General features: G+C 34.8%; 2 protein-coding genes and 4 non-coding genes across 6 annotated transcripts; 5 read left to right on the plus strand and 1 right to left on the minus strand.

Moving 5' to 3' along the window:
• Window positions 1-8,759: 8,759 nt before the first annotated feature.
• Window positions 8,760-12,209, plus strand: LOC104226563 (large ribosomal subunit protein uL29-like). Its single transcript, XM_009778589.2, has 4 exons — window positions 8,760-8,829; window positions 8,972-9,107; window positions 11,639-11,795; window positions 11,946-12,209. Exons 1-4 carry the CDS (start codon window positions 8,826-8,828, stop codon window positions 12,018-12,020), a joined length of 372 nt encoding a protein of 123 aa, XP_009776891.1. The 5' UTR covers window positions 8,760-8,825; the 3' UTR covers window positions 12,021-12,209.
• LOC138890986 (small nucleolar RNA snoR109) lies at window positions 10,107-10,196 on the plus strand. The gene has a single exon (XR_011407348.1). It is a non-coding gene; the product is annotated as a small nucleolar RNA snoR109 (small nucleolar RNA).
• LOC138890985 (small nucleolar RNA snoR109) lies at window positions 10,552-10,641 on the plus strand. Its single transcript, XR_011407347.1, has one exon. It is a non-coding gene; the product is annotated as a small nucleolar RNA snoR109 (small nucleolar RNA).
• On the plus strand, window positions 10,853-10,942 carry LOC138890984 (small nucleolar RNA snoR109). The gene has a single exon (XR_011407346.1). It is a non-coding gene; the product is annotated as a small nucleolar RNA snoR109 (small nucleolar RNA).
• LOC138890987 (small nucleolar RNA snoR109) lies at window positions 11,271-11,363 on the plus strand. Its single transcript, XR_011407349.1, has one exon. It is a non-coding gene; the product is annotated as a small nucleolar RNA snoR109 (small nucleolar RNA).
• A 775-nt stretch (window positions 12,210-12,984) lies between the features above and the next one.
• LOC104226562 (probable pectate lyase 4) lies at window positions 12,985-19,450 on the minus strand. Its single transcript, XM_009778588.2, has 5 exons — window positions 19,233-19,450; window positions 17,016-17,367; window positions 16,723-16,933; window positions 16,573-16,641; window positions 12,985-13,544 (listed from the first exon to the last, which is right to left on the minus strand). The coding sequence occupies exons 1-5, from the start codon at window positions 19,357-19,359 to the stop codon at window positions 13,293-13,295; spliced, it is 1,011 nt and encodes a 336-aa protein (XP_009776890.1). The 5' UTR covers window positions 19,360-19,450; the 3' UTR covers window positions 12,985-13,292.
• Between the last annotated feature and the right edge of the window lie 1,475 nt (window positions 19,451-20,925).

Genomic DNA, 20,925 nt, shown 5'->3' on the forward strand with positions numbered 1-20,925 from the left:
AACCCCTGTGTTGAGCCCCCTAAGTCAAATGCAACGTGATGTAAATAAGCGCTTTCCTACTAGGGATCCGACATGAAGTTATGTTTTACTAAGCTCCAAACTGGGCTTTGTTCTAGACCTGGCTTACACGAGCGGACAACTCGAGTTAAGGAGGGGGCTACATACCGGGGACCCGCGGGGTCATCCGGCTTTGTAACTTATCCGAGTCTCTTTCTACTTGGGTATGACACTAACAGAATAGGGAGTCTCGACCAGCGAGCTTCTCCCCGGAGGTAAGAAGAGAAGGGTTTCAGCGCAGTTTATATATACAGTCAAATAATATCAAAGCGGTAACACACATCATTTTGCACATGAATCACATATAAGGATATCAGATAATAAATAAAGCCAAATAGAACAATTATTCCAAGCTCGAATTTCTAACCCTGAACCAGTGGTTCTGGGTCTTTCGTCCCCAACGGAGTCGCCAGAGCTGTCACACCTCCTTTTTCCGCACCCGCGAGGGGCAAGGGAGTTTTTCCAATTAAAGGACAATCGAAACGGAATTTGTTTATTTATTTCAGAGTCGCCACTTGGGAGATTTAGGGTGTCCCAAGTCACCAATTTTAATCCCGAATCGAGGAAAAGAATGACTCCATATTACAGTCTGCGCACCAGAAATCCGGATAAGGAATTCTGTTAACCCGGGAGAAGGTGTTAGGCATTCCCGAGTTCCGTGGTTCTAGCACGGTCGCTCAACTGTTATATTCGGCTTGATTATCTGATTTTATACAAATATGAACTTATGTGCAAAATTTTATCTTTTTACCGCTTTCTTACTTATTGTTATTATTTTACGAGAATTGCAACGTCGTGGAAACATATCTCGAACCACGTTACATCAATGCACCCGTAGTTGTTTGGCATATCTCGACTCGGTTGATATTTGGATTTGGGTCACATAAATGTGCACCCGAGTTAAGGAAAATAAATTATTAAAGGCGCGCCTAAAGCAACTAGCGTCTTGTTATTTTGGGGAAGGCCGTAAAATTCGCTAAACGGCCTGTCCTCGAATTCTAAGTATTTTAATATATACATTTAGAGGGCCCCGCAGCTTGTGCATTTTTTGTTTGTCGAGGCTCGTCTCATTCATTATTAAAAAGAATTTGCAACGTCATGGAAATGCATCTCAGACCACGTCACAATCAATGTACCCGTGATTAGAGACACATTTCGATTTCGTTGAGATTTGGATTTGGGTCACATAAATGTGCACCCGAGTTTAAGGAGATAACATTATTAAATACGCGCCTAAAGCGACTAGCGTATTATTATTTTGGGTAGGGCCGTGAAATTTGCTAAACGGCCCTTCCCGACTAAAAAAAATTCTTAAACCTTTACTGAGGGTCCTGCAATTTTTTTTTATTTGACGAAGCTCGTCTCACTTATTTATTTATTTATTTTTAAAAGGAAAGTAACTACATTTCTATTTTTATTTGTCTCTAAATAAAGAAAAATCCTAGTTAATTACATGCTAAAAAAAACCGTAACTTATTTAATTAATAGATTACAACAGATGCTAACGAAAAATTATACTTGAACTTGTAAAAATGAAAAATTGTTTCGCGCCTTATTCCATAAGCTAATATTACTAAAAATGGAATTATGTATATAAAAACGTACAAGATTGACTAACGTTACTACAATTAGCCATTTTTAACTGTGGTGAGGTTAACTAAATGATCAAAGCTATAGACTAATTCATTAACCCTAATGGATTCGCAATTTAACTATACTTTATTGAAACTACTCTACATTAGTGTAAGTATACTTAATTATTAATACATAAAATTATCGACTACGACCTTTATTTATTTATTTATTTATTTATTTACTTTTATTATTATTATTGGAGCTATAATGTTGACACTACCCAACCACCTTATTTTTACATTTTTATCAAGTCCACAATCTATCTATGTGAGATTATTTGTAACATGAATTAATGCCAATACTGATGAGAGTATAATCACTTAAGAGGACTAATGGAAATTAGTTTTAACCATCTAAACGAAATACTAATTGGGTTTTGACTAAGTACTCTATCTCATTTATGGACTACTTGAATATATGCATGGAAACAAACAACTAACTAGAGATATGCTACTTATCATGATTTACCCCATTAATCTAATAAAATTGAAAGGTTCATGTTATATCAACGCATGACCATTTATATGATTCCTTCTCTTTTCAATCCAATTATACAAAAAAAATAAAAAAATAAAAAATAAAACAGTTCATAAAAAAACTAAATAGACCAGATTGTCTACTATCTGCTTTATTGAAGCAGTTCGATTTTATTGCTGCATTTCAACTTCAAAGCTTTATCACTACAAGATTCGAATGTGTACCTGGAATTCAAACTACAAATAGAGAAAAGAGGTCAGGAGCAACAATGTACAACAGTAGCACAACAACAGAATCCCACAACAAATAACAGCAATAACCAATGTAACAATGGTCAGAACCAAACTGAAAACCCCAGAAAGCTTGACTGAAAATCAGTAGTACTAAACGCAATCCAACAGATGGCAGTAACAAAGTTCTGATTTCAGCAGTAAAGAAAAGAACCTCACTTTCAGTTTTTAGCTCTCAAAAACTGATTTTTAGTTCTGAAAAATTAGCCTATCTCTCACTTTTAAATTCTGAAAATTTATGTTCTCTCAACTTCCAGTCTCAATCCTTTTTTTTTCCAGTCTCCTTCTCTATATCAACTCCCCTTATTTATAGGCTAGAACTAAACATTATTTATTCAAAGCTTTTCACTTTCAGCCTGTATATTCCCTCTCATGTGCATCTATATACTTTTATCATTAATCTCATGCTTGTTTTCTGATTTTCCACCCTTAAAGATACCGGACAGGGTGTATTCTGCACTACTAATTCCCTTTTTATTAAATAATTCATTAATTATACACTGAATATTAACTGGCAGGCTACTAACACTAATCATTTAAATCTTTTAACACCCAAAAATATCCCTGAAAAATCCCCTATTATTATTGTCTTGCCCTCACTCTTAGCAATATGTATTTAAACCTCTCTGATTTACAACCACACCAAATCACTACACAGCTACAACCAATCCTTAAGTCAAATTCACACAAAAGATTCAAGCATCAAAACAGACCAACAAAGTGATTCATGTTGTATTCGTCCAAACAAAGCAATCATAAACTAACTATTCGACGAAGTTGTTCAAATCGAATGTAGCTTATAACGCACACTCAAACAAAACAGAAGAAAAATCTTGACCAAATAAAAAGGTCTTGAAGAAGAAGGAGAACTAATGAACAAAACAAGATTACAAAATAACACTTTAAACAAAGAATCAATAATTCGAAAAATAGAATAATAATAAAAAAAAACAATATTAGGAACAACATTTAAAACCAAAGCCATAACAGAAAATAAATAAAAATGAACTAAATAATCTTGAAAGAAAATCCTGAAACTTGAACGGACTGTTTTGTGGACGTTGAAAAAGGACGAAGCAGCAGTTGGACGTTTGGACTATGGCGGATTAAATGGAGGGACGAGGGTGGTGATCGTGAGGGGGACAACAGCGGCAGCAGCTGGACTCGCTGCTGCCATGGTCGACGGGGCAGCAGCAGCGGCAGGTCGCGAGGAGCAGCGACAACGTCAGGTCGTAAGGAGCAGCAGCAGCAGCACTGCTCGCTGCATGGTGGCGACGCGACGGGGAGCAGCTGCGATGACAGTGGTCGTGAGGAGCAGCTGAAGGTGTTCGACGTCGTTTCTTCTTCTTCAAAATGAAGAAGAAGATGAATAGTTGCAAAACTGTTCTTTCTTTTCCTTTGGTCCGTGCATGTGCATCTCTCTTTTCTTTTCTTTTGTTTTCAAACGTAGGTCCCCTTCTCCTTTCTTAAAATATTGTTGGATTTTAAAATTCTTTCAATCTCACGTTCTGTCCTCTTCCTCCTTTAAACAATTTTTTTTTTTTTGCTTTTTACAAATTTTCCTCTCCTTTTCACGTGTTCCTCCCTTTTCAAAATCTTTTTTTTTTCCTTTTAAAATTTTTCTTCTTTTTCTAGCCTTACCCGTGTTGTCCCCTTCTCCAAAACTTTTTGCTTTTTAAATTCTTTTAATCCCTTCCCCCTCTCACGTTCTGTCCCTTTTCAACAAAATTTTCCTTTTAAAATTCCTTTCTTCTTTTCTAGCCTTAACCGTGTGTTTGTAGTCTTTGCCAAGAAAAATGGACCCCACGTGTGTAGGGGTCCAAGATTTGTGTCCCCCATGCGTGGTGGGGTTCCCCGTGTGTCGTGTTCCGTCCGTGTTCCCCACGCGTGGTGGACTCGGATTATTATGGGCTAGGCCCGAAAATTAGGCCTAAAAATGGGAACCCGAATATTATTCTTTTGCCCGGACCCGAGAAATAAGAACACGACGTTGCTCAACTAATTATGTAAGCAAAATAAATACCAAAAGACTAATATTTAAGACAAAACTATATCTTTTTAAATATTTTTTCAAGATTAAAATAGCTACAAAATATTAATAAAACTATTTTTGTAATTTTCGTTTTTTATATAAAGAAAATATATAAAATAATATTTTTGTATTTTTTCAAAATTAAAATGACTACAAAACATTGATAGAACTATATATATATTTTTTGGTAATTTTCGAAATTATATAAAGTACAAAAGTAAGGTGCAATTTTTTGTATTTTTTCAAGTTTATGAGAAGTACCTAAACTAAAATTTATTTATATATATATTTTTGTAGTCTTCTTTTGCGGCGAAATAAGATAAAATAGTCAAAATAGCTATATTAGACTCAATTCAAATATTAACGTCTTGTAGCCCTCTTTTTTTTTATTTTTTGATAAAACTAAAAATTCTAAATTGAGCTACAAACTAAATTGACTCCAAAAATACTAATTAAACTCCTAACAAAAATTATCATACGCAATTAAACACCAATTAAAACAAAATTGCATAATTTGACATTAAATACTATCAATGCAAAAATATTCCTACTTTTGTGACTTTCATTTTTTTTTTTGTAAAACAAACTTAATTAAATACTAAATGAAAATGTGATATATTTTATATTAAAACAAATAAACATGCACTCATAAAAATACAAATAATTATACAAAAATACCACAAAAATAACAAAAATTGCACACAAAGGAAAATTGTGTTATTTTGAATTTTTTGGGAGTAATTATTTCATAGGGCAAAAATCACGTGCTTACAATGTGTGTGTGTGTATGCGCACAATTGCGGCCTCGAGCCTAAGTATACGTATACATAACTGCGACCTCAGGTCCAAAATGCATAAAGCATAAACTGCGGCCTTAGGCCCAAATACAGGTGTTCAACATTCAAGAATATAAAATCAGGAACTGAGAATCATATTACAATACATCATACCGAAATAATGAGTCATACCAAGTTACATGATACTGGATTAGTGATAGGATTAGACTGAGATGGGTATTCATAATAAGTTGATTTATCATAACTGAAACTCATAGAATATCGAATGATTATGATACTATGCCATCTAGAGAATAGAAGTTCTACTACTATTCAGGGAACTGAGGTATAGTTATTTTCTGAGGAAACCGGTAATGGTCATAATGAATGGGACGTAGGAGAGTCATGGACATTCCCAAACGTAAAGAGTTAGCCTTACATACCTTAACTTCTTGCCCTTGAGCGTAATACAATGTTTGTCAACCCTTTCAACTTTAATCTATAACAATACAAGTCAAAGGGATTCCATATTAGATGTGATGCTCATGTTTTGGTCACTTAAGCATCTTATCAAACACTTGGTCAAAATAAAGCTTCATAGTCCTTATTAATGGTGTCTCTACACCCAACAACTCATTCTCTTGTTCCTAGAAAAATTTTAAAGTCTCAAATGATTATATCAACTTATTCTTCATCACCCATAATGTAAACAACACCCTTATCCAATAATCAACACTCAACACCCCAATCCTATAATCGTTCATATTTTTCTACCAAACCTATCAACTCATATCTCATGAACTAGGGTTTATAATCATTAAACAAATGCTAGAATCAATTAGAGGGTGAAGACAGTACCTTTTTGAAGTTCAAACTCTTTGAATTCGAGTTCTAGGCTTCCTTCTCTCAACAATGATGTCCCAATCGAATATCTAATGATATGGAGGGTTTACCCATGTTAATAAGATATTGGGAAATTGAAATTAACTTAGAATCACCATTAGAACTTACCTTGGATGGTGGAAGGACCCTTAAGGAGTTAGGTTTTTTAGAGTTCCTCTTTCTAGAGCAAGTTTTTATGTTTTGGGGCTATGGGGGACGAAATATAGCTTTAAAACGACCCCCACTAGCGCGCCCGCGAATCTGGAGGCCTGCCCGCGCTAAACGGCAGTAGCACTGCCTCAAAATTAGCGCAGCCGCGCTACCGGTGCGCATATCACATACTGTTCTGTAAAACAAGTATAACGTTTTGCACAGAGATCCGTTCGGGATCCATAATATATCGTTAGAAATCTATTTCAAAGTCCTACAACTTTCATGCTTTGAGTTTTCCCAAATTCCTTACTAATTTACACTACAACTTGCTGGAATATGAACCTTCTGCAAACTTAGTCGATTTTGTCAAATCTTATGCACCTCACTTTCCATCTTGATTTTGAAATAACTATTTTCACCCATAATCATCCCGATGAGACTTTACATGTTCAAGGTATAATCTTACCACTCATTGAACACATTCACACCTAAGCCGAATTTACGAGGTGTTACATGTACTTTCTCATTTAAAACACTAAATATTGTTTTAAAAATAAACTAACATATAACCTATTAGAAAAATTTGATGCCCAAATATTTTTGGCCCAAAGTAGCTGCTTTTGGAAGCTTCACCCTTTGGGCCGGCACTGTAACACACTAAACCTATAAGCTGGTTAAGTTTTAGGAATTTTTACCTCCTATAGCAAAGGTTAACACCTTATTTATTTTAAATAAATACCATTTAAAAAATTATATTCTATAGATACCTTTTAATGTTTATAGCAAAATATCTAATTTTGGTTACCTCCTACCCCTAAGCCACTAAATACGTTATTTAGTTACACTATTTTCTTTCTCTCTCTATTTTGATACATGCCATTCCCTTCCCCCATTCCCTAAAAACACAACTGAGGTCTTCGTCAGAAGCAACTTGATTTTTAGTAACTTGATTTTCTATTACGAAGGGCTCCCTTATTGGATTTCGTGCAAATTTCTCTTACAATTGGCACTGACGGAGGCACTTGATTCATGAATTTTTTGGCGGGGTTGTTACGAAGAGCTTGTCATTAAGGGATATTGGCTAGAAAAATGGTGATGTACCAAATAACAAATTGCAGCATGAGTAATCCATAAAACCAGACAAAGGCATCACTATCCTTTGAAAGAGTATAGCCAATTTATCAAAAAACATGTTATTCTGCTTTTTCTTATTGATTTTCTGTTATGAAGGGCTCCCAATTGGGCTTCCTAAAGTACGAAGGGCACTTGATTGAATACGAAGGGCCTTTTTGGTGAGATTCAGGGTTTTTGCTCGACGATGGATTCGCCGAAAATTAGGGTTTGTTCTTGAACAAAAACGACAAAGTTTGGGGCTGAGCAACTTGATTTTATGTTAATATATTTCAATGTATTTTCATGTATTTCATTGTATTCATTATTTTTTCACTGTAATTCAATGTATCTCGTTGTATTCCATGTATTTCATTATATTCACTGTCTTTTTTTCATTGTATTTCAATATATTCCGTTGTATTCTATGTATTTCATTGTATTCACTGTCTCGCTATATGCCATGAATGTATTCATATATTTTTTTAATTAATATAATTTATGTATTCAGATGTATTATATAATTTCTCTGAAGATTGCTATGTTTTTGGTGTATTTTTCGGTTGAGAATCTTTTTTATAACTGGAAATACAAAATTTGTGTGTTATAATTGAGTTTGTTGAGTTATATTAGGAGTCTATTATATTAATTGATTCACTTTCCGTTTTAAAACATTGTAATTCCTCTATTTCACGCCGTGAATACAGTCGAATAGAATAATCTGTCCAACTGTAATCCCATATTTCACTCCATGAATATAGTCGAATACACTCGAATACAACAACTAATTAGCTCGACTTCCCTGATTCACTCCTATTTTTGCTACTGTATTCATGAATACAATAGCTTAAATACACTAAATACATCTTATAACCACAGAAAAGATATCTCTAATCCGTAATATAACAAATAGTATCTATAAATGGCTAATTACTACTAAAAGATAATGCTTTATGAAAATTTATCTAAGTTTTATCATGAACTAATGTTGGGAGTACTTTGTGGGAGTATTAGCAAAATAATAAATGGGATCTTTACACAAATGGCTGACTAGATTTAATATTTTTTGTTCTAGCGGCACACATAGAGTATGTACCTATCACACACGATTATATATATACTATACATAGATTATACATATATTATATATCATCCTGATATTTTTAGTTTAAATAATTGAGTGAGCGGCTATTTAGGTTAATTAGTGGATAACGTAATGGAGTTATGGAAGTAGTAAAGTAATGGGCCTATCACTGAATATGAACCAAAATGGGCCTCAACTTTTATTTCGGAATCGAAGTCCAGCCCAAATAAGATACTCAGTCAAAACTATATATATACACGGTTCAGCCAGTGTCCCCAAAAACCCTAAATCCTCTTCAGCTTCTAAGCAGTAACCTCAAAGGAGCAGCCATGGGTACGCATCTTCAAACTCACTCGGTTTCATACTTTAGATTCAATTGTCTTCATCTTCAAATGGTTTCTAAAAGGTATTTTATGATTTTTGATTTGTATTAAATGCTTGAGATTAATGTGTTTTTTGTGTGCGTGAAATGCAGCGAGAATAAAGGTTCATGAGCTGAGGGGCAAGTCGAAGACTGAGTTGTTGGCTCAGTTGAAGGATCTGAAGGCTGAACTTGCTCTTCTCCGTGTTGCTAAAGTCACCGGTGGTGCCCCTAACAAGCTATCCAAAATGTATGCATTTTCTCCCTCTGTTGTTAAACCTTGCAATATAAAATTGTTGATGGGTACTAATTAGTTTTGTAATTTTAGTTAATGTTATTTTGTTTTTAAATGTACATATCGTGTGAGATGTGTTGCCTAAGCATAAAGCAGGTAGTTTATGTAATTTTGGTCTATGGTAGATTTTGTTAGCATTTGCCATATATATATGTGTGTGTGTGTTCCTTCACAGACAGTTTTCTTACTGTTTTCATCATTTTGATTCTTTTTACACATTACTAAAATTTTCTCTCTCTATGATAGCATTCCTCTATTGTATTGCTTTTTGTTGACATGTTTAAAACTTAATTCATCAGCTAAGGGAGTAAAGTAAAATATCAATTTGTCAAATAAATACTCCCTCTGTTTCAATTTTATGTGTCTTATTTTTCCTTTTAATCTCTTTCAAAAAGAACTGTCACATTTCTGTATTCGTAAGTCTTAAATCAAACATACTCATTTAATCTTAATGACTTTCTTGTAAGAGTGATATGACATGTTTATAAGATTACAAAATTTAAAGGGTATTTTCTGTATGTTATAACCATTTAGTTTAAGACCATGGGAATCAATATTTTTATATTGTAAATTTCATTCCTAATCAAACTAAGACACTTAATAGGAACAAAGGGAGTACTAGTTAATATCAAATGTTGTGTATAAATAATAAGAATTCAGAATATTAAAACATAATGAATAGGGATATAGGAAGTAAAAGAACCTCACCATACAAAGTTTCAAAGATCCTCCACACTGCATTGCCATCCCTGCAGTAGCTGCTGATGTATGTGGTTGTCAAGTCTTTCTTCAGAAGGCTGTGTTAATTGAAGCCATATCAATAAATAGTAACTGATCTAATTGTTAACATAAGCTGTTGATGGGTTTCTTTGAAGGGAGGTTGTCTTGTTCATAGATGCTACATTGTACCAAGATGAGGGTTAATGTGGGTACCCTTCATCTTAACTGCCATGGTGGCTGTAGCTATATGAATATTTTTGAGAAGTTTACTGGCCGGTTGTTATAAATCTGTTGGCATATCTGCTTACCGAACTTCTTACATTTTATGCTTACCGAACTTCTTACGTTTTGCATCACACTGATGGTAGTCTAATCAGGCTTGCTATTGGTGATTATCCTTGAGACAACTTAGAGTTACCTTGTATTGGGTGTTTTTGGGGGGGGGGGTGTTCAGGTGAAAAGAAGAGGAGTATCTAAAGATGAGAACTACAATATTTTGGGATAAGTATTCAATTTGAGTAGAGTAGTGATTGTTTGCCATAACAACAAATAGTAACTGATTTAAATGTTAAGGTAAGCTGTTGACGGATGTCATTGATAGAAGGTTGTCTTGTTTATAGAAGCTACATTGTACCAAGATGAGAGTTAACTTGAGTGCCCTTCATCTTAACTGCCATGGTGGCTGTAGCTATATGAATATTTTTGAGAAGTTTACTGGCCGGTTGTTATACATCTGTTGACATATCTGCTTACCGAACTTCTTACATTTTCTGCTTACTGAACTACTTAACTGCTTACTGAGATAAGTATTCAATTTGAGTAGAGTAGTGATTGTTTGCCATAACAACAAATAGTAACTGATCTAAATGTTAAGGTAAGCTGTTGACGGATGTCATTGATAGAAGGTTGTCTTGTTTATAGAAGCTACATTGTACCAAGATGAGAGTTAACTTGGGTGCCCTTCATCTTAACTGCCATGGTGGCTGTAGCTATATGAATATTTTTGAGAAGTTTACTGGCCGGTTGTTATGCATCTGTTGACATATCTGCTTACCGAACTTCTTACATTTTCTGCTTACTGAACTACTTATATTTTGCATACACACTGAAGATTGGTGATTATCGTTGAGACACCTGAGAGTTGGCTTTGTATCTAGTGTTCTTTTGGGTTGTTGGGACGCAAGTTAAAATAAGAGGAGTATCTAAAGTGAGAAATACAACATTATGATGCCAAGCATTCAATTGAGTAGAGTAGTGTTTTTTACCGTAACTGACTAACTGATCTAAATGTTAACATAAGCTGTTGATTGATTTCATTGATGGAATGTTGCTTGTTTATAGAAGCTACATTGTACCAAGAGGAGAGTTAAGTTGCGTGCCTTTCATCTTGAGCCACGGTGGCTGTAGCTATATGAATATATTTGAGAAGTTTTACTGGCCGGTTGTTATATAAATCTGTTGACATATCTGCTTACCGAACTTCTTACATTATCTGATTACTGAACTTCTTATGTTTTGCATACATACTAAAGATTGTCTGTTCAGGCTTTCTCTTTGTGATTATCCTGAGACACCTAAGAGTTGACTTTGTATCTGGTGTTCTTTTGGGTGGGGTGGGGTGGGGATGCAAGTTAAAATAAGGAGTATCTAATGTGAGGAATACAATGATATGACACGTATTCAAATGAGTATAGAAGTGATTGTTTACTGTTACCATCTATTATGCTTTTCCTAGAGTTTATGTTCGAGTGATTTTGTGGATGCAGAAAGGTGGTAAGGTTGTCGATTGCACAGGTTTTGACTGTGATCTCACAGAAGCAAAAGTCAGTTCTTCGGGAAGCTTACAAGAACAAGAAGTACTTGCCTCTTGACCTTCGCCCCAAGAAAACAAGGGCTATACGCAGACGTTTGACTAAGCACCAGGTATCTTTCGTCTATATCTGCTCTTAATATTCCATCTCATTAATCGGAGTGCTAACGATTTTTGTTTTTCTAACTTAGTGAATGAAGTTTGTAACTCTAACCAGAAAGATAAACTAACAATTTGATGACTTATTTTCTTTATCACCGCAGGCATCCTTGAAGACAGAGAGAGAGAAGAAGAAGGAGATGTATTTCCCCATAAGAAAATATGCTATCAAAGTTTAGGATAGGATCTACTTCTGCTGAGATTTTTGCTTTTGGATCAAAATTACTTGTCGAACTTATCAGCAATACCAATTTTGTTTTGCTTTGTTTCATCTGGTGCTTTTGACATTTGATACATTTCATCTGGTGCCTTTATGTTGAATAGGCTGTTTGTTATTAGTGGTTCAATGCATTGAAAATTTCTTATCATATAGTATGTTTTACTGGTGTTAGAATATTGTTCAGTTTGTCCGTCACTCCTTTAAAAGAAGTAATTGTTGGGTTTACAAAGTGAAGACTTTTTGTGGAATTCTTGAAATTTGCAAATAAATTCTTGAAGTTGGTATTCGTTTGAATTTTCCTCATGCAATTTTTGATTTTTTTTTGTAAGGTGAATATTCGATGTCTGAAGATGACAAGATGTATATCAAGTGAATTTTCAAATCTTCAACTTTTATGCTTTAAATCCTCAGTTACCCCCAAAACACCCTATTTAAGCGAGCAAACTCCCTAATTTTCAGAAGTTCAGATTTTGTCTAAACATACCGATTTACGAGCTTACTAGACTCCCTTTGAACTTAAAAGATTACATTAACTGAGTATACGACCTGCTTTCTACATCAGATATTAACTAGTCTGATAAAAATTAAAACCTTTGGCCAAAATATAAAAGCACCAACAAATATGATACAAAATAAAGTTCTTTGCTATTTTGTAGTAATCCTTAATTTGACACTCTTACATATGATGATATCAATTTCACCTGAGTTTGACAAGATGACAACCGAAAAAAGCACATTTATCACATTACATATAGATAGGCCAAATAAAGATACTAAGATTTGAACTTTATGGGTTCGAGTATGGAATTCTAACACAATTCATTTGGTTTACTAGGTTCGAGATATTATTTGTTCTTATTTAGTGAATTTTTAACACGTATACAAGCTCTGAGCCAAAGCAACTTTGTTCTTATGAACAGGGGTGGATTTAGGGGGGCGCAAGGGTGTTCACTCGAACCCCTTCGCCGAAAAATTACATTGTGTATATAAGGCAAAATCTGGTTTTTACCTCTATATATTATGTTTTGAATCCCCTTCATACAACCCAAAAGCATGGTTTAATGGTCAAGGGGGTTCAAAACTATTATGAGGTCATTGGTTCAATTCCCATTAGCTACAATCTCTTTAAATTTTTTAACTTATTCCTTTTTTGAACCCCCTTAGCAGAAGTCCTGCCTCCGCCACTGCTTATGAACCATAATTGAAGTACTACATCCGCCTCCGGAAGAAACTAGCATGCAGGTTTCATATGATCAGCACACACTTCTGGTGGTCGGGAAATAGATTGCCAACCAGTGCAAACTTGAAGAACAGCTTTGAGGGAGTCTGAGGCAGGTTCCAATGTCCAGACAGGGTAAAATTCACTTGGATGAAAAACACACTCTTCACCAACACCAGTTAACAACATTCCCTGAGCTCCTTTGAGAAACAAGTCCCCTTCAGATCTGATTAAACCTGTCCTTGCTTCTTCCTTATCTGCTGCCTAAATAACCAAAAACGATTCGAAAGCCGAAAAGGAAAACATATAAAGACCCTTCATAACAGCAATATATTTGGTATACAAGTAGTTAGGAGAAATAGAATAACAGTAAGAAAAATTAACATTCTTTTTGACACATTAAAAGCCCCAACACTCCAACATTGAAACCAAACGACACTTTAATCTTGGTCTTTTTTGGTATTATACTTTAGCAATGTCATGAATCATGCTGAACCACCAGCAACAAATTCCCATGCCTCTTATCAATAACAAAGCTATTATTTTAGATTACTATATACTAATTTAGTAAACGGAAAATGGCCTAAACTACCCCGATCATTTGCTAAATATTTATCAATACCCCGTCCATCTATCCGTCCAAAAAAACACACGACGTTAATTCTATATAAAATTACCCCCGCGACTAACGGCAGAACTGGTGAGCCTACAATTTAATGACATGTCATTTTTTTACTGGACCACGTGGCAATCTCTGACTAGGAAAAAAATTGATATTATTTTGACCCATTTGCCTTATTCGACCCAAGGTTTTGTTAGCTCGGTCATAAAATTACATTAACCCACCTAACTGATCCTATCAAAATTGAATTCAAATATCTCACCACCCAACAGAAAATTTTGTTTCTCAATTAAGTACTCTTAACTTAATTTCTTGAAGATGCCAACGATTTATATAAGCTTTTTTATTTTCAGTTTTATGGTGTAAAATAAGAATTTTTTCCTTTAGTTTTCTGTAACTTTAGGGTGGTGTTGATGGGAGAAATGACTATGGTTGTGAGGTAGGCAAGGTGGTAGAGGAAGTGATGAGAGCAGCGACTACGGTGGTGGGAGCAGTAGCTACGGTGATGGGAGCAGTAGCTATGGTGATGGAGTGGCGGAGGCAACCGCTACAATGGTGAAAATAGTGTTGCGGCCAGTATGATGGTGGAGGTCAACTCCCAATGGCGGTAGTTGCGCAAGAGAGAAGATGAATGGGGGAGAGAAAGTTTGGGTGAAATCAAGAAGAAGATCGGGAAAATGGGAAAGCCATTGGAAACAACAATAGAGTTCTTTAGGAGGAGGGATGACTGGAGGAAACATCCCATGTTGACTAATCAATTTCGCCACGCTTTCCCTGGCCTAGTCATTGCCGTCGTCGCTTTCTCCATCTACTGCATCGGCAAATTTGCTTACAACAAGATGTCTTCCCCTTCTCACTCCACCTTTTCCGCCACAACTTCTCACTCTAACAAAACTTTGGGTCGGGTCAGCTAAGTGGATCAAAATAAGATTTATTTTTTATTTTAATCAGAGATTGCGACATGGCCCAATAGAAAAATGACACGTCATTAAATGTAGGCCCACCAGTTCTGCTGTTAGTCACGGGGGTAATTTTATTAATAGAATTAACGTCGTGTATTTTTTTGGACGGATAGATGGACGGAGGGTATTTATAAATCATTTAGCAAACAATAGGGGTAGTTTTGGCCCTTTTCCGTTTAGTAAATATGTAACATGTGGTTTTCACATACACACTTATCACTTTTATCCAAAGTTATGTATTGAAATATCAAAAAACGCCAAGGAATAACTTGCAAGGGCATTTATATTTTGAAGAAAACTCAAACGTTGACTATACGCAGAACCAATGTTGCTCTAAGCTGGAGATACAACGAGAATTGATGTAAAATAACTATAGCTCAAATATACAGTTAACCTATGGGTAATTTCCATGTGCCTAACAATTACGAAGGTCATCAACAGCTTTTACTAACAAGTAGTGCCCCGTGTTGCTTTCCAGCTATGCCCCATAACCCGTAAGGCGCCGCCGGCATAACAGTAGGAACAATCATACTCAGTAATTATAGGGATAAGAGGAGTTCAACAAGTTTTCAGATTCTGGTTCGTTGGAAAAATCAGAGATATCAAAGACACTTCCATACCAAATAGGATAAGCATGGACACTAAAAAGTAATAATGATATTTTTAGGGAAAGATATGTTCGTTATTTTTTGAGACTGAACTCTGTTCGGAAATTTTCACTATAACATTGTTTTTGTTATGGTAATTTTAACAATAGGATCACACTTGATCAAATCCAAGTTTAACGAATCATTTTATTTTTTATCATAGCGGTGTTCGGATCAGCGCGTATACCTTAATTGATCTACCAAGAAGCCTGCTACAACCACAACCACAAGTGTCATCCAATCCTACCTACTAAGAGTGGATTGGATAGGCTCATACTGAGTGTTGTAGCTGCAACTCGATCCTGGAATCTCCAAATTGTTACTCCCATACCTCAAGCATACCCTTTGGGATAAATCCAACTTCTAAATCTAGTACAAGCGATTCTGATCTAGTCAATCCAACTCACATTGATCCATCTTTCACATCAAGCACTTTAGGAATTCATTTATTCTTAGCCTGATAAATTTACTAACCATAATTAAAAAAAAAAAAAAAAACTAGTGCAACTTAAGTGGTGTAATTTTAAAATGAAATAGACATAAAAAATATTTCATAATTTAAAATAAAAACCAATGCATAGAGATCAGCATATCTGTGGAAAAACTTGATGCAGAATTGGGTTTGATACATGTATCCACTGAAGCAAAACTACTATGTCTCAAGTCTCCTCTTTAAATCAAGGTTGTTTCATAAGTCGATTAACTCCTTCGAGAACTAGAACACGAAAATTGATTGTAGTTGCCTTATTCAATTTAGACCTAAAGATTTCCCAAACACTAAGCAAAAGGATCAACTCTTGAATATGCTACAACTTCTAACAAAGAGAGTGTACTCTCTTCAAGTACTCAAAGGCAGAATAAATTTATCGAACAACTAGAAAAACTATTAGAGGAAAATAGTAAAAACAAAAAAAAAAAAACACTTTCAATGTACACTATAACTGAACAATGTATCAATTTGGGTTGCAAAATAAGTAAGAAAATCATCTGTAAAATATAAAACCTTCACCTTGAAAAAACAAAGATAGTGATGCTGTGCAAATTAAAAGGCATTGAATTACCTTCTCTGTGTAATACTCAAAAGCTTTTTTCTTCTGTGTAGCTTCGTATATGTTGCATTGAGAGTATACCTGGAATCAACAATGACAAACAATATTCTTGGTTCTAAACTATTAACATGCATCAAACTGCATACAGGAAGAAGCGAATACCTGTGATTCTACACTGGCACAAATAGCATATATACCCCAATTTCTAGTATAATTATTGTACAGATGAACTTTTCCAAATCTAACACGAGGTTGCCTCTGCCGTGTCCCATCGAAAAAGCAGTGGTGGATGGTCACTCTGATACATCTATCACCAATATGAGATGGGTCTGCTCCAATAAGCATTGTCTTATCATGCTGAGCAAAATAACATCTGCAGAAAACATTCCTTAGGATCATTAATCTGCCGTGGAAATTATCTCAATGTACAGAATCCGAGAAACAGCTACCAGTACCTAGAAATAGTGATATCTGTGCTTTGTCTGGTTATATCGATTAGCCCATCATCATAATCACGAAGAGAACAGCGGTCTATCCAAATGTGCCTAGAATTTGGTTTTATTTGAATGCCATCAACGTCATGACCTCTGCCACCTTCAAACTCCAAATTGCATACGATTATGTGCTCACAATCCTTCAGTTGTAAGCCTTTGCCAGTGAGTTTTATCCTTTGGCCTCGACCATCAATAGTTTTATAAGATGACACACGTAGGTAAGATGCGAGATGAATGGTGCCTGAAACTTCAAAAACAATCCATAGTGGTTCTTTCTTACGGCAGCCATCACGAAGTGATCCTGGACCATCATCTACAAACAAGAAAGTGATGGTGTTAACTTTTGGAAGCTACCTACTCCACCTAGATGGCCTTTGGTTAACCAGCGGAATCCAGAGGGTAAAAAAAGGGCAGCCCGTTGCATGCATTAACTTTAACTGATGAGAAAGAATTAGTATTTATTGACATGACATTTTCTACATTCTGGCCAAGTTAATCCGAGGGGGATAATGGTTACTACTATCCAAATTCATGTGGAAAATCATCTGAAGTGAGAATTTGATCAACCTTCATTAACCTTTTTTAGATAACCGAACCTTCTTTAAACTTTCCGTGAAAATTAACTTATTCTGAACAGATTATCAACTTGTTTAGACAACCTATAAAAAGAATATACCTCATTAAATTTACATACACTATACCAGCTTAACTATAGCTACAACATTTGGTGCTAATCATATCTTAATTCAGAAAAGCAGTTCCAATGTCATGTACATTAAATACCTGAGAGTGCATCTGGTATGGAGAAAAAGTTTTAGAATGAATTTTTTTTTCGAGAAATGTTTTACCTTATGAAATCATTTTGCTATTTGGTCGGACAGGTGACATACATCAATCCTACAAGTAGTACATGTCATAAGGATAGTGGGACAATGTCTAAAAGCTACTCCCTCAGCTTCAAATTATGTGATATAATTTGATTTGACATTGAATTAAGAAACAAAGGAAGACATTTGAAACTTGTGGTTTTAAAAGTGCTATAAAATTTGCGTGGCTATACGAATTTTGACGTTTGTACTATTAAATATGCCATAACATTTGTGCGGCTATAAAATTTCTCATTCATGGTAAAATGGAAAGTTTGGTTAAATTGTCTTAAATATATAAATATGTTATTCTTTTTGAACGGACTAATAAGAAAATAGTGTCACATAGAATGAAACAGAGAGCAATTGAATCAAATAACAGGGAATAAAAGTCAGACAACGGAAAAATTATTTACACCCCGTGTTCACCAAAGCACATTAATTTATCATAGTGAAGTGACAATTGAGATGATAATATATATTAACTTAACCAGATCATAAGAGTGTATACAAAAACCACATGTCATGTATTTATTAAATTGGTATAACCAGATTAGGCAAGACACGGCGCACTACAGCGCACCGAGGACATGACCCTTGATAGGAAGGTGTGTAGATCGAGGATTAGGATAGTACGTTAGATAGTCTAGATTATTCATACCGGTAGTATTAGTATGTACTCTCGCATTCTGTTGGTATTAGATTTCTATGGATACCTGTCCTTTCTTTCATTTCGGTCATTCTACTATCTTGTTGTTATTTATGTTGCTTTTATATGGCTTCTCGGTGCTATCCCTTCTTGTTTTTCTTTTCATTAATGTAGTACTTATGCTTTTCTGAGCCGAGGGTCTATTGGAAACAACCTCTTTATCTCCGAAGGTAGGAGTAAGGTATGCGTACACACTACGCTCCCCAGATCCCACTATGTAGGATTATATTGGATATGTTGTTGTTGTTATTTTATAACGCCGAATAAATGCCTCGGTCCCAAACAAGTGAGGTTGACTACATGAATTCTTACTGGCCATATTACTCCTTTTAAACTCCTTACTGGCCATATTACTCCTTTTAAACTCCTTACTGGCCAATATTATGCAAATGCAAATAAAAAGGATTAAAAGTACTCTATATTTTTCTTTCAGAATAGTTGTAAGGCATAACCAAGTCCAAGACCAGCACGACCGTCAACTAAAAACTAGAGAATTATTCTATCATAGCAATCTGCTTTCACATACAAAATTAATAATGATCGCAATTCTTCTACCTAAAGGTATATAATTCACATTCGATCAATGGAGGAGGAAGAACAAACCGGCCAATGTAGTGACGGAATAGACCGGACCGTTTAGACCGCCGATGGAAAACCTGCCAAATCCTTCGGCTCGACCGGCTAGCGCTTTTAAGCTCGAATCTACATCAGAATATGGTAACACCGCCATGATTAAGCTGCAATTGAGTGTTTAATTAGCTCTAGGTTTTGGCGTTAAACCGGTAAATTTTAGCAGGCCGTTGAACCGGAAAATGAAATACTGAATATTTGGATCGGTCAACAGATTTATAAGGTTAAAATAACACGGTCTAGCCAGTTTTCGGACCGGTCATTCAAAAATAGCAAGCGTTTGTCAAGTCATTGAAAATAACCACTATTTCGCTGCAACAAAGACCGATCCAACACGATATACTGGAGTTCGGTGCACCTATGTATAAACTTCCAGCATATTATGCTGGACCGGTATACTTTGCTGGCTCCAGTATAATATAGTAGAGACTGGAGCATCGATGCTCCAAACTCCAGTATATATGCTGAACCGGTATATTATACTGGAACTCCAGTTCCATTGTAATATACTGGAGTTATACTGGAACTCCAGCATATTATACTAGAGTATTTTTCCGAATTTTGAACAATGTTTTTGTTCAGATTTATTTTTAATGAAAATAGACTAAATTTCGATTAATTTTGAAACTGTGACTATTTTTGAATAACCACGTATAAATTTGACTATTTTTAAATTTCCCCCATTTATAAGTACGGCACACAGTTAAGAGTTTAGCCTACTAAATTGGAGACATTTAAATTGGCAACAGACTTTTTACTATAAATAACCATTATTCTACATATACACATATGACTAATTTAGATTTGTGTCGAAAATGTGTAAAAGAATAAAGGGCTGATGAAAAAGAAAAAGAAAAAGAGAAAGAATAAAGGGCTATCTATCAAAAGGAAATTCTATTCACACGACTCGATATTTCTAATTAAAGAAATACTCTCTCCGTTCACTTTTATTTGTTCACTATTCTAAAAATATATTTTCACTTTTACTTGTTCACTTTTGTATATCAAGAAAAAAATAATTTATTTTCCTGTTTTGCCCTTAGCATTAATCACGTATTCCAAATCATTTTCTAAATCCATTAATACAATACACCGATTAATATGGATATCATTCCAAATCACTTTATTCATTATTTCTTAAGGGGTGTGCAAAGTCAATAATGAACAAGTAAAAGTGAACGGAAGGAATAAAAAATTTTATCGTCGAGATCACATGTTTTCTAGACGTGTTTAATTCCTACGCGGTTATAAAATATATTTACATAATGAGTCGTACATTAATTGGTCAATAACTCCTCGATATGAACCTAAGGGAGTTTACTCTCATATTAATTGAAGTTAAATACTAGAATATAATTCTGATTTTGTGGTGTTTAGTTTTAAGACTCAATTTTTTTCACCATGAATCAAACAAAAATAAAAATTGTAGGATGAAAAATATTTTACGATGGTGCTACGAAATGGTCCTAAGCATGTATGAAATATTTGAAGTCTACCGGACATTTTACGTAAGTTTTCAATTTTTTCAGCAATTAACGTAAGACTTTATCCGAATAACTAATAAGTTTAAATGGTGAAACATGAAGATTGAGGGTTCATATTGCTATAGCATCGTGTTTATCCGAATCCAATATTTTTTATGCAGAATATAAATTGTTATGTGAAA

This window comes from Nicotiana sylvestris, chromosome 4 (genome assembly GCF_000393655.2).
Source record: "Nicotiana sylvestris chromosome 4, ASM39365v2, whole genome shotgun sequence".
NCBI lineage: Eukaryota > Viridiplantae > Streptophyta > Magnoliopsida > Solanales > Solanaceae > Nicotiana > Nicotiana sylvestris.